General features: G+C 39.8%; 1 protein-coding gene across 1 annotated transcript in view; it reads left to right on the top strand.

The window, feature by feature from the left end:
* Window positions 1-786: 786 nt before the first annotated feature.
* The window catches only part of GUCY2C (guanylate cyclase 2C), a gene marked incomplete at both ends in the record, with an annotated part of 43514 nt that continues 30338 nt past the window's right edge, over window positions 787-13962 (top strand). Inside the window, 8 exons of the mRNA XM_084206926.1 lie at window positions 787-997; window positions 1908-2020; window positions 3214-3281; window positions 5159-5374; window positions 7757-7878; window positions 8748-8844; window positions 11538-11667; window positions 12881-13016. Coding sequence (XP_084063052.1) covers window positions 787-997; window positions 1908-2020; window positions 3214-3281; window positions 5159-5374; window positions 7757-7878; window positions 8748-8844; window positions 11538-11667; window positions 12881-13016 — 1093 coding nt within the window. The remainder of the gene's footprint in view (window positions 998-1907; window positions 2021-3213; window positions 3282-5158; window positions 5375-7756; window positions 7879-8747; window positions 8845-11537; window positions 11668-12880; window positions 13017-13962) is intronic.

Below are 13962 nucleotides of genomic sequence, written 5' to 3'. Positions count from 1 at the left end.
GGGTGGGAAAGGGTGATGAGAGCAGACGTGTCTGGGGCAGACCCAGGCACTTTGGTGCACAGTGCTGGGCGAGTATGAGTGGACAAGCCTTGTACTGAGTCTGTAAGAAGAAAGAAAGGCTTTGGTCTGAAGGTCTGCAAGTGAGACATTTTTGCCAATGCAAAAAGTACTTCACTGATATAAGCTAAAGGAATGAAACTGGCAACTTATCTCAGAAGAAAATATACCCTCAATTTATGAGCTCAATCAGCAGAGATGGTGTGGCAATGTAATCAAGAGATGTAGGGCAATGCAAACATGAAGTAACCATCTGTTTTCCTCTAGGCTTTAACAGACCTTATATTTTATTTCCATTTTGAAGGGTTGTCTTTATGGTTCATTTGTCCCCTCCTCTTTCTTCTCTCAGCTTATGCATGTGATGAAGAGTTAGTGCACTTATCATGCAAGGTTTCTGGTAATGTTTCAGTTTATAGCCTCAGCCTTTCCATGAGCAAACATTCTCAGCAACCTTTAGCCTCTCTCTTTTCCTGAGTTTTGCTGCTGCTAGTTTTTCACCTTGAAGTGCCACCTAGTACACTGGAGGGACGGGCAGAGGTGAAGGCAGGGAAGGGGATAGGGAAGTGCAGGAGAGAAGGATCGCACAGCCTGTCTTTGAATCTACAGAGTGGAAATCTCTTCCTTTCTTTCTATCCAGGAACAAAATCAATGTAGAGTATCTGAAAGAAAGAGAGTTAGAAGACAAAAAGAAGTGGGAGAGCACACACAATGGGTCTAAACTGAGCAATGATGAAGGAACTGGTATTGGTGCTGGCCATTTGGCCTTTGTTTTCCTCACTGCAGCTGCTGAAGCAAGCGGGTCCAAATCGGTGTAGCAACAGCAGTTATGTGATCAATGTGATGCTCATGAATTACTCGGATTTCCCATCAAGTACTGATAGTGTGAGGTTAGCTGTGGAACAAGCCTTGGAAAGGGTACGAAAGGAATTCCAGATGACAGGTAAGCCAATGGGTGTTGGTTACCCCTCTCTTCCTGTGATTTCTTGTCACACTTCGTGTCACAGTTTCCTACTCATCTGACCTTTAGCAAGGTGCTTCTCAGACAGACTCCTTGCTTGCCCATCTTATGTAGATCTTATGGAAATAATGACCTCTCTTTGTATAAATTGAAGTCCTCTACAAATGGGCAGAACCATATATATTTTCATGGTGTTTGGGCAGACTCTTCCTGCATGCTTCTCTGGAGATGTTCAGCTGGGTTTGGTAATGTGGAAATTATTAAACTGGATCAGACAAGACCAGTAATCCATCTCGTGCAGTAATTGGGTTGCCCTTGTTTCCTCTCCTGACTGGATCAGCCTCTACTTTCTGAAAATAATTTTCCTCTTGACCATGTCTGTTGATTGCATCACAATCCAAAGTGTGAAGAATCTGCAGTCCATATTTTCCTTCATTTAGAGTCATATTGCTTTTATTTATTTTGATATTTTACTTCTCCTGTCAACATCACCAATCTACTGTCACTCTCTAGAATATCATGGGAAAAAGAGATTCCAAGGAAATAATAAAAGAAATAGTATCTATTCCCTACCTGCCCTCTAGTTTAAGAGATTTTGTCCAATTTTATTGGAAAGTGGTGTCTCAGTTACTTCTTACAGAACCTTAAAAAATTTGTCTAGTAAAGGTCAACACTAGAAGTACTTTTTACTAGAAGTCAGCAGTCCACCTTGGAGTGGACTTCACAGTCACATCCATAGTAGAGGGGGTTATGTCGTAGGTAGACTTTGCAGAAGCAGGGAGACCTCAGAGTATATAAGTCTGCTCAGACCTGTGTCAGAAGGAGAGGCATAACAGTGTATTAGTGGTTGCCTGCAGTTCATGATGCTTTTGCTTTTCTATTTGTGTTACAGGAGAAAATGTTACAGTGAATGCCACCTTCCATCCCTTCACTTCATCATTCTATGTCTCCCAAGCATGCCGTACTAGCACCTGTGAAGGTGTGGAGCTCATCAAAAACATTTATGTGAGTAGCAGACTTCTTTCCTTCTGCCTGGGTATGCGTGGGTGTCTCTGTCTTTCCTTCTTAACTTTTGATCCTGCTATTCAGTTCCAAAGAAATTTGACAGAGAAGTGTTTTAAAGAGAAGATGTTCCTGTATGTTTTGTGAAAAGAAGTAGGCAAATACTGAAGAGAGATTCTATGAATACTTTCCAGAGACTGCCTTCAGCTTTTGGCTCCTTTTCCTATGCTTAAGTTACCTCCTTTTTATATCTGCACAACTCTTTGTGTGGTCAGACAGCCAGAGCAATCCATTAAAAAAAAAACCGAAGTAACAATTAACTAAAAAAACCAAACCAGCAACTCAAACACTCAAAACAGCCCAAGCAGAGCAAAAAGGTCAGTTTCTAACTGGATCAGATCCTGATCTGGTTCACCATCAGTTTACACAATACACAAAAGAGAGAGCTGTGGTGAGGATGGGGACGTGGGTAGAGAAATCCTTAGGCCGGCACTGTTACCAATGAAGTGGTTATGGAATTATGCCCAAAGGGCAAAGATGAAGTGCTTGCTTCTCATTAGAAATCACAGATGTCACGTGAGAGAAACTATGTGAATACTTTCATATGAGGAAAAGCTTCAGTTAAAATCGTTGCATTACAAGAAGCTGAGTTTCTGAAGATTTTCACATCTCTGAGTGAAACTTGGTCAATCCAATGAGAATTTTTAAGTCTACTAATCTATGACCATACTCTAGTCTTTGCTAAGAAATTGTCCCTCATGAAACACAAAGATGAAGGTCAGGCCTCATTTGATGGTCATGGAAGGATTTTTTTAAATACTAGTTTCATATACACTTCTGTAATAATTTTTCTGATACACAGGACCTTGTAATACCAACCACCCTGTCTTCAGGTGGTGCAAATGCAAACTCTTCTGGGGTGTTTAATTTCAAATGTGCACCTATAACAATATTTTAATCCTTACTTGCTGTCTGTGTCTTAACAAATGTCGTACTCTATCTTTTTTTGGCTTTCAGTGATTTTTTTCCTCCTCCCCTTTATGTTCTTTTAAACTTTCTGTAGCTCCTCTCTTCTCTTGCTTTTGCTAGGTAAATTCTGTGACTCCTCATATCCTACAAATTTCTTCATTCTTCCATCGTCCTCTCTCTGCCAGTCCTCTACTTTTTCCCAAATGACCCTTTTTGATTCCTTGCAGGCTAATGGCACACTTGGCTGTGCTGTCATAGGACCTGCTTGCACTTATGCCACCTACCAAATGGTCTCGTAAGTACCAATTCTTCCCCCTTATATTGTGATGTTAAAGATGTCAGCTGCTGAACAAAGTTGTTTTGTGAGCAACAAACCTGCAGAGACATTGGTGTTTAGAGTAATTCAGACACCTTGAGGTCTACAGTCAAGGCAGTAAGACTTTTATGCATAGCCATTTTGTTTGGTAGGTGGAAAAAAAATCCCCTTCCAAAGCCCACTTTTAGTAGGGAAACTGCTAATTCCTGACAGTAAGTTGAATGATTGATTGAGGAGCAGCCCTGCAGAAAGGGATCTGGGGGTGCTGGTTGGCAGAAAGGAATCTGGGGGTGCTGGTTGGCACCCCCAGAGTCAGCAGTGTGCCCAGACATCACAGAGGGCAGACCCTACCCTGGGGTGCATCAGACAGCATCTGGTCAGGAGAGGTGATTATCCAGCTGTACTCAGCAGTGGTGCGGCCTCACCCTGAGCATTGTGTGTAGTTCTGGGCCCCACAAAATTCAGAAAGATGTGAAGGTCTTTGAATGCTTACAAAACTGGTGAAAGGGCTGGAAGGCATATCCTGTGAAGAGCTGAGGGAACTGGGTTTGTCTGGTTTGGAGAAAAGGAGGCTGAGGGAAGACCTTGTTGCTTTCTACAGCTTCCTGAGAAGGGCAAGTACAGAGGGAGGTGCTGATCTCTTCCTAGGATTCAGCAACAGGACAAGTGGGAATGATTCAAAGCTGTGTGTATAGGTTGGACATTAGGAAGCATGTTCTTAGCAGGAGCATGGCTGAACACTAGAACAGGCTTCCTAGAGAGATGGATCATACCTTAATAAGCTTGTCAAGTTTAAAAGGCATTTGGACAATGCAGTTAGTAAGTGCTCTAGTGGAAGGTGTGCCTGTCCATGGCAGGGGGTTTGGAACTAGACGATCTTTAAGGACTCTTCCAACCCAAACCATTCTATGTTTCTATGAATAACATGCTATAGCTTTTGGTTGGTCCTGAAATAATCATGACTGTATGATTTTTGTCAGTCCCTTTTAACTGAAATAATCTATTCTCTTCTAAGTCTGTCAGAAAAAAAAAAAAGCCTGTTTAATTAGTGAAATATTCTCCCTGTCATTATATATTACATCATGTATGTCTGTTTCTATTGCAATAAGTAAAATCCGTGTAACTGGGTAAGTGAACTTTACCTGGAAAATAAAATTTTGTCACAATAATGCCAACAACTCTTACGGCTGTGGTTTTTGCAGGCAAAATTCCCTGTTATAAGAAAACAGCAGACAAGAACAAAAGCATTTTGAGTTTAGTCTGATAACATTGCAGCATCCAGGAATATACTTTTGTCCTTAAAATCTTACTGTCTCTGTGTATAAAATGATCTTTGTTTTACAAATTCCTTGTCAGCAGAGGGTTGCCTTAATTTTTTCTCCCTGACTACTGCTGTTGCACAGTTCTTAAAATACACCTTTGTGAAACGAAAAGATTTTTCCTTTGAATTGTAGAAGTAAAGCTTTTTTGATGGCAAAAAGCTGTCACCCTGCAGCACTGTCCCGATAAGGAGATTAAATCCATCCCATGGTAATGGCAGCCAGGTTGCAGAAGTCTGTCTTGAGCCTTTGGACTGCTGTCACAGCCCTTGGGGCTGAATGGTGTGTGGTACCCACAAGGGCAGGGGGAACTGGGAACAGTGAGAGAAGATGCCTAGAGCAGTTCAACCGGGCTTTTTTATGGTAGCAATACAGACTTGAAATCTGCTTGTGTCCTTGAGGAACCTTCTGGTTTAGGTTCAAATTGTGTTAAACTAACTCAGGGCACAAGAGGAGACGGAAGTGAGGATGGAAATCGGTAGCTGCCTTGGTGCAACAGCAATCTGTTCAGACTTGTCCTCTTATCTCTTCCTTCAGACTTGAAACAATACTGAGGCTGCCTATGATCTCTGTAGGGAGTTTTGGACTGTCCTGTGACTACAAAGAAAACCTAACCCGCCTTCTGACCCCAGCCAGGAAACTGAACCAATTCTTCTTTCATTTTTGGAGACATTCTGAGCTTCCATTCAAAACCACGACCTGGGAATCTGTCTACATTTACAAGAGAACTGAAACCTCAGAGGCATGCCTCTGGTAAGATCTGGATCCACCTCTGACCCAGCTGTTGATAAATGCTGTCTCCACCCTCAGACATTGTTTCTGCAAAGTGTTCTCTCAGTCCTACACTTTGGAAGGTGCCTTACTACTACCAAGGAATGAGAGAAAGAAAAGATGGATTGTAGCTTCTAGCTGTAGCACTTACCTGAATGTTTCACTGTCTATTTTAAATATTTGCAATCCTTTGCTTTTCCTTTGGACAACATAACCCACATGTTGTCTGTGATGAAAATACTTGTTTACAGCCTCCTAATATAAATAGTGTGACATGAGGGGCTCCTCCACAGGCTCCCCATAGATGCCTTTTTAGGTCAGGAGTCTTACTAAGCTCTTAAAATATTTCTCCACATTAATGGCTTCAATCCATAGGCACTATTTCCAAAATTCAAACTTTAAATTTCTTCAAGCAAAATTACCACAGTGATTGCAGAGTTTAAGCTATATTCTCACCAGTTCGGAGCAGAGGAGACAGCTTTCATTTTGTGACCTGAAACATCAGGCTGTGCTTGGTTCTCAGAAATGCTGGGTTTTCTCCTTGTCTGAAAACAAAGGCAAATAGACATTGTCTTTTAGACAAATAGACTCTTTAATATACCAGTATTTATACTTTTCTGTTATTGAGTCTGATTTAACTTTCCGCTCATGTGAGTGTGTCTATGCTACTTTGATTTTTTTTCCAAATTTTGGGATATAAAAAGCTGATTAATTTAAAAAAATCTCATTTCTCCTACTAATTTTATAAATGTAGCTGAAAGGTAGCAAAGAGTTCATGGAAATAACTATTATATGTATTTCTAATTAATAACCTGAGAGACTTGCAGAATTCTAAGCAAAATTTATGACTGTGTTTGCTTCAGATTGATAGAAGCATATACTTATGGAATGTTTTGGATACAGAACTAAAAGAGTTTTTTCTGAATTAGGAGACCTAAAACCTTATCTCCATTTAACTCTTCTGTAGGTATTTATGGACTTTTATTTTTTCCTTCTTCTTTCTTAGTACAGATAGCAACTTGATCACATGATATAATTGCTATGATTACCTCTCTTTGATGCTTTGAAATATCAGTGCACTTTGTTCACCTCTTACTACAGTCCCTACTTCTCCACCTTTGCAGCTGTAATTGCCAATGCACTACACACATTTTAGCTAAATCCCTTTAATTCTGCAGGTTTCATACCTTTCAGTGAAATAATTGCATGGAAGTTATTTCTGACCTTTCCAAGCATTTCTTATTTCACTTTTTTTAATGCTTCTGACCAGGACCTTCTTTATGACTTTAGAATTGTACAAGTCCGTTTATTGCTGAATTAACAACAAAAAAATTAATTTTGTATCTCTACCCACTTTTCATCCTAATTTAGTTGTAACCATGCATGTCATCCTGCCTTAATAGAAACTGTCAACGTGAAGGTTTTTGAAGTCTAATTTAAAAAGATCCATTTTCTCTAAAGCACAAGTATTACTGTATGAGCTAATTGTTTTTTCCCATATACAGATAAAAATAAATGAATACCCACAGAGATAGCAAAATCAGGTTTCAACTATGCATATGTTTCTATAAATTAGCAGTTAATGATTCTGTTCCTGAGGAAAAGAAGGAAGCAAAAGTTACTTAGTAGCTCATAGGACTGAGATCTCAGTGCTGTAGATCAAAGGTTATGTAGTGTAAAAACAAGGAGAGTTCTTCTGTTTTCCCCTCTGCATTAACTTTATTTCAGATAGAATAACTCTTCTCAGAAATAACATGTTGAAGGAAGAGTAAAATTCAGGAGCTGACTGTTTTTCCTTAATCTTTTAGCAAACTTAACTTGCTTGCTTTTTTTGCTGAGCTCATTTTCCCCTTCAAGTTTTAAGTGGTTCTGCATAGGTTTCTTGCTGCTGCTTTTCTTCCTTTGCTTCTCTCGCAGTCGGAGTACATGTGTGGTTTTTATCTCAGTTCTTTCTGTAGTTCCTGTTTAGTCCTTTGGACCTTCACATGTACCTTCTTACATTACCACTGATGTCTTAAATAGCAGAGTGTCCTGGCTCTGCCTCCCTGTTAGTCTCACTTCCTGCAGTTTCCTCATATCCCTGATTTTTTTTTTCTTAATTGTTAATGTCTTACTAGATTATTGCATTTTCCAAATTCACCCTTTCTATAACCATGCTCAAATACCTCTGGCTGACTTTCCAAGCATTTCTGCATCTTTCATGCCATGCATTGATTCTTTCACTTTTATTGCTGCAGAAAAGGTTTCATACCAGCTTATAAACACTCTTGTGTGCTCTGAACAGCCTATCTTGCACTATGGTTGATTCAGGAAAATGTGAGGAGTCAGCAATTTCCTGACCATATCTTTGCTCCCTTGTGCCAGGTACATGAATGCTCTAGATGCTGGAATCACAGAGTTCTCTGAAAAACTCAAGTTCAAAGATATTTTGAGAACTCCAGAGCTGCTTAGAAAAACTGTGAAAAATCCAAACCGGAAGAGCAATGGTAAGGAGGGGTTGAGGCTGCACTGTGCCAGCAAGTGAGTTGCTTTTCCAGGGAACTCAAACCCACCCCTTAGTTAGGTTGTAGGGAAAGCCTTTCACCAGCAATAGTGGAAACAAAGATATACCATTCTACATGGATGTAAATATAAAATGGCATAAAGTTCCTAGATTCCTCACTTCATCCTTATTAAATATGGGGGAATATCCTGGTTCCAGAGAGCTTTTGGGGTAAATTATCCCATCTAAGCACAAGCTCTTTTTTGTGAGAGATTCAGAAATCCAGGGATCACAATTTCTCTAAGAAGGGCTTTAAATACTACAAGAATATAGATACTGCAAGCTCTTTATCACTCATGTGTTTGCAGCCCTGGTACATTTATGGACCTCATTTTGCTGTCAAGGGGCACTTCTGGAAATGATTAATCTAAACTAGAAAAATGAATGAAAAAGTACCTCATCTTCTCCTAAGACTAAGCACCTGGTATCAGCAGGCCAAGTGACTGTGAGAGTAAGCAAGCTAATGAAATCGTTACTTGAAGGGGCCATTTAACCTAGAAATGTTCATACTGAGTAGCTGTTATGGCACTACAACTCCTAATGCTTATTTGAATGGGATAATGGTAGTGCTCTGGTGCAATCAGACAGAAAATGGTGCAGGTGTTGAAGCACCTTTTTACCACTTCCCCTTGGATATCGTGGTTTTACTGCAGAGAGGCTGGAGCTCTGTGCCTGGGCCCCAGTACAGCACAGATAATGTGCCTTAGCCCAGAGTTGCTCTACTGCCTGCTACTCAAACATGGGGAGCAGGCAAACATCCTCTTCTTGTCCGTAAATCTCACCAGTCTGTCTCCATTTTTGCCCATTCTGTAGTGATCATCATGTGTGGCTCTCCAGAGGACGTCAGCTCAGACCTAGGGACAGAGAAGGTGGATAATGACATCGTTATAATCCTGATAGATCTCTTCAAGTAAAGTATCACCTTTGTTTTTCTTCTTTACTCTGCAATTTGCTGATGGATATAGGTCATGGAAATAGTCTGAGTGGAACTGTTTTGTTGAAGAAATGCTCTTTCACAAAATGTTTTCTATTGCCATCTTTCCTCATGTCCTGCCACTTATATAACATGCATAGTGTTTAATTCATGGCACATCCTCTACAAAATTCCTTTTGGTTCATACAATATTTTTCTAAGGCTGCAACAGAGCAGGTAGGTTTAATGCCTTCCTGTGCGCTCCTCAGTGCAGGAAACCATGAAAGAAGCACAGAGTCCGAAGTCAGAATGGCCATGAGATATGGTCCGTTTGAGATATGGTACGTTTTTTCATACACTCTGCTTAACCAGACAATTATGTAAATAGGATTTACAGTATATTTTTCTAGACTCCATTTATTAAATTTTAAAATTATTTATGTGATATAACTGTTCTCCCAGCTTATAACTCTTGTGCTTTATAACTATCTCTTCAACATCTTTATAACCACAGAAACATAACTTCTCGGAGAAGCTTCTTAGCATACAACCTAGGTTTTCTATTGTTACATTTTTTCTTAACATTGCTAATTACAAAACTCTTTATAGAAGACATCTGACATAAATTGGCTTTACCAATGGTATCCTCAAAAGTCTTGGCTATATACAAGGACTGAGAGCTGATCTCTGGCTCTAAACCTAAGTGACATGGCAGAGATTACATCGGTACAACTAAGTGTAGATACCTAAACCAGGTGTTTTTTGGGTATTGTCCCAGTTGCCATAGCAAGTCACAGTCTGGGAGTAAGTTACTTCCCTGGGGCAGTGCTGGTGGTGTGGATGGATGGATGGATGGATGGATGGATGGATGGATGGATGGATGGATGGATGGATGGATGCAAGGTAAATGTGTGTGCCCACACACACATGTTACTCCACTGTCGGTGTAGCAAAAAGATTCCATGAATTTCTAGGGCCAGTGGGACTTCCCAGCTCTTGTGTCTAAAGGTGACCATAACAGGTCAGTTCTGAGAAACTCTGGGTTAATGATTTCAGAGATTTAACCTTTGGTTCCTAAGTGGATCCTGTTCAGGTTTTAACAGGATCTTCTCTATCCTGTATGCTTTGAAGTTCACCATATCTGTTTTTCAGAAGTGCCTTTAAGAGGTTTTGCATTCCACAATTTTATCCAGGCATTAGGAATTCCCATTTGCTTTCCCCATGGCAGCTGGCCTCAACTCTTTTTCTTTGCAAATGCACAATGGGAACAGTGTATGTGAGTGCTCTAACACTGGTGTTGTAGGTATAAATGTTGCATTACAATAGGTGAGGTTGATTAGGGGGTCCTTTGCTGTGATTTATGCATCCAATTTATGCATCCTTCTGATATACCCAGCTGCCTCAGGCTTTTTAATATGCTGCCCTTCTTAAACTTTCTACAGACCCCTTATTTTGCTGGGTATCTCAAATCACATTATTCTTCTTTAAAAAAACCCAACAAAATACAGACAGATGTATTAGGTGAAAACTGAAGCTGTAGGAGGGAGAATAGGCAAAGTCCCATGCTTCTCCAGAAGTGAAGTGCCTCTGAAAAAGTGATAGATTTAAATTTTCTTCAGCTCTGAGGTGTCTGGCAAGCAGGACACAAACACAGTCTTTAAGTCTCCCTCAAGAGAGGTGGGATGCTGGAGGATTATCCAGTCTGGTGGAGATTAATGAGGTTTCCTTTTCAACTGGCTAGTTCAGTCCAAGCCTGATGAAAAACATTTTGAAATTCTTCAGGGCGAAAAGTTCATTGTAAAAGTCAGAAGGTTCAGGGAAAGGCAGGTACAGGGCTCTGGTGTAAGAATCCAATCAGATGGCCAATCAGTACTGACTGACAAAATAAAAGGATGATCAAACATGAATAATGAGAGAAGGCTCACACAATTTTCTTTCTCTCAATCTAGCTATAGCAATGACAGATGCTGCCAGTTGACTCTAATATCTATTCCAAAATTCTTCTTTAACATGTGAATCTGGTGGTGGCCAATCTGTGAAGCACTTCCAAGATGGCCTGTCAGGGTGATGAAACCAAAGATACCTGAAAGCTACCTCTTCTGCTTGTTTAGCAGAGTTTTCAAGTTGACAGAATTTCCTCTGATTTTCCTATCTCAGTGAATTAAACAAATGAATCAATAATCTTCTCTCTGCACCTCTGTGATTGTTTCGTTCCCTCCTGTTAAATGCTTTTAGTGCAACTCCTGCTGTGTTCAATTCTAGCAGGAAATATCAAAATTAGAGGAACAAGTGCAGAAGAGCTCAGAGACAGGAACAGCAGCATGAAGAAACTATGATTGCAGATTCCAAAAAGAAACTGAGTTTTAATAAATATAAACTCCACTTGAAAAAAAAAAGGAAATAAACAGGATTGAAAGCAAACAGTGACAATAATAACCATAGTTCACAACAACCTTTGAGTGTCAGATTGGCAGATCACCTTGATATTACCTTTTAATATATTTCAGCACAAAAGCTAGCATCAGGGAATGAATGATATAAAGAGTTGTGTGCATGATGAAATTTTATTTTTAGAACTACTGTTTTAACCTGTTAAATAACAGAGCTGTTGGGAATAGGTGACTGATTATCATGGATACTACTGACCCTGTTGTTCAGTGTTCATGGGGTTCTTGTGCTTTGCTTTGCAGTAATGTGTACTTCAAGAAGAACATCTCAGCTGATTACATGAGCAACGTACTTGTTCTGACTCTGCCACCAGCTAATTACAGCTACAATACTGTAATTAGAGACTACATAGAGATGGAGGACAACATCCTGGTAAGAGCGCTATTTTATATCTGATTATTGCATTTGGTTCATTCCTGTTCATGTGTGAGGAAATGAAAACTAAAAATGCAGCTGTAATCATCCCCTGTCATGCTTCTAAGCTGATATTTCTTTATATTATTGCAGGATGGTATTTTGTCCTGATGTAATGATGTCAAAATATAGTATCATAAGGCAAATCTGCAGGATGTCATATTCCTGCTTTGTGAAGTTCAACTCAAACTTCTAATTTGTTCTGCAAGTGTCATATTCACAGGGCATGAGGGAGACTTACAGGCAATTGCTTTTACCAATCCACATCTGAGTGACTGACACACTTACATGTAGCTGCAAGGCATCACTCAAGAAAGAGCTATACATGTAATTGAGATGTGAGCATGGAAAGTTCAGAACTAATAATTGTTGACTAATTTGTGCAGATATGTCTAAGACATGACAACCGTTGCAGTTTCTTTCCAGTGGCTTTCCAGATAAGCTTCAAAAACAGGAACCTTTTTTTTTTCCATAGGAAATAAAGTGGGGTTTTTTTTTAATTTCCAGAAAAGCAGAACCTATGAAAATGCTGTATTTGTTTAGTGAAATTGATACTCCTGCCATCTGCCCAGGAACCAGGTCCTTCATGTAGAGTTTCTCCCAGGATTTGTGGTGTTGAGCTCCAGCTCTCCAGCAGGCAGCCTGAAGCTTCTGGCTGGATTTACAGGGCTTCTAGATCCCTCAGCCTGGGCTCAATGCTTTTTGGGTGACAGGTCTCTGGCAGGCTGCTGGAAATTCTGGCACAGCTCCTTGCCCCTGAGCTGTGACCGTTGGGAAGCCCAAACTTGCTGGCACTACAATTATCTGCACAGAAACTGTAATCCAAAGCCAGGATCTTTGGGACACACTTAGCAAAGCAGAACTGCCAGGAACCTATGGTGTAGGATTTCTTGAATCCCTTGCACCAGGATCAGCATGCCAGGCCTGTAGATTGGCCTCTTTTAAGTTCTCATCACCTTCGTGTCTTCATACATCAATAATATATTTTGTTTGCCTTTCTTTTTTGAAATGAGAACACTCATGTGGCATCAGCCATCTACTCACTCAGTGTTCAGCAGATTCTGGTCTTCTATGCTGGAGTTTCTGGCACATGGAGCCAATCAAGGTTATTATAGCTTTATGGCAGAAACAGGAACTGTCAAACAGCCATTTTTATTTTCTTTTGTTCTAGGTGGAAGATGACTTTCTGGCTGGCTATTTTAATGCAGTGTTGCTGTTTGGACATGGTGTCAAGAAATTTGTCATCTCACAAAGCCCAATGTCACCTTTCAATTTAATCCATGAATTCCGAAATACCACTTTTGAAGGTAAAAAAAAGTACCATCCTTTGCAGGGTTCACTAAATTGAAGAGGGGGAAAAAAATTTCATTCTAAACTCTCTTAGGACAAGTAACTTCTACCCTAAACTAGTCCAAGCCTTTCAATGAGTTTTATTCACAGACTTTTTTCTTTTTATATAATTTTTACAAGGATGTTATTTTCAGTATTTGATGTTCAAAATGACTCTGAAGTCACTTGGCTGAGCTTTAATGAAGTAGTTTCAACCTTTTCCTGTTTACAAAGCCATGTAGGCCTGGGTGCCTGCAGTGTGGGTATAGGCCAGCTGACAGTGTGTTGGCTCTTCTTAGTCAGCTTTCTTGTTCCTCTCACAGGTTGTCTAGCATTGGTGGGCTTTTGTTTTGTAGGCCATGGGCTTAAAATATCAGAATTCAATCATTAGGAAAAGACAGAGGCAAAACTTACGTGAAGAAGTAAAAACATTACCTCTCTGGGAGAATAGTCCCAGTTGTTGTTTCATATCAGAGATCTGTACCAAAATGATGACTCAAAGTTTTGTGTATATGCCCCACCTACATTCAACAAATATTGTGTGTAGAAGTTTCCCAAATTTTCCTAAGATAGGAAAAGTTGCAGGCTTATCTTTGCTTTAACCATGGTATCTAATACCTAGAAAAATATTGTTTACTGATTCCTTCTGGAGACAGCATCCCTTTCTGAATGTCACTAAACTCATCTCTTCTGTTTAAGTTTGAAAGTTAAGTTGCACAAAGGTTTTTACTCATCCAAAATACAGCACTATAATGCTCATCATAATTTATAGGTTTAGTTTAAAAAAAAATTCTGAAAGTGATAGGTGTTGAACTACCTTCATTCTTTCTTGTGATGGAGTCTGGTACAGTAGAGATTTCATACAATAATTATTTTGATATTAAGAAGGTAGACCATGAAAAAGTTAGCATCAGTTTTTGAGGT

The sequence above is a fragment of the Fringilla coelebs genome (genome assembly GCF_963513975.1).
Source record: "Fringilla coelebs genome assembly, chromosome: 5".
Lineage (NCBI taxonomy): Eukaryota > Metazoa > Chordata > Aves > Passeriformes > Fringillidae > Fringilla > Fringilla coelebs.
The sequence above is the reverse complement of the archived record's forward strand: the minus strand, read 5'-3'. Positions and strand labels throughout refer to the sequence as shown.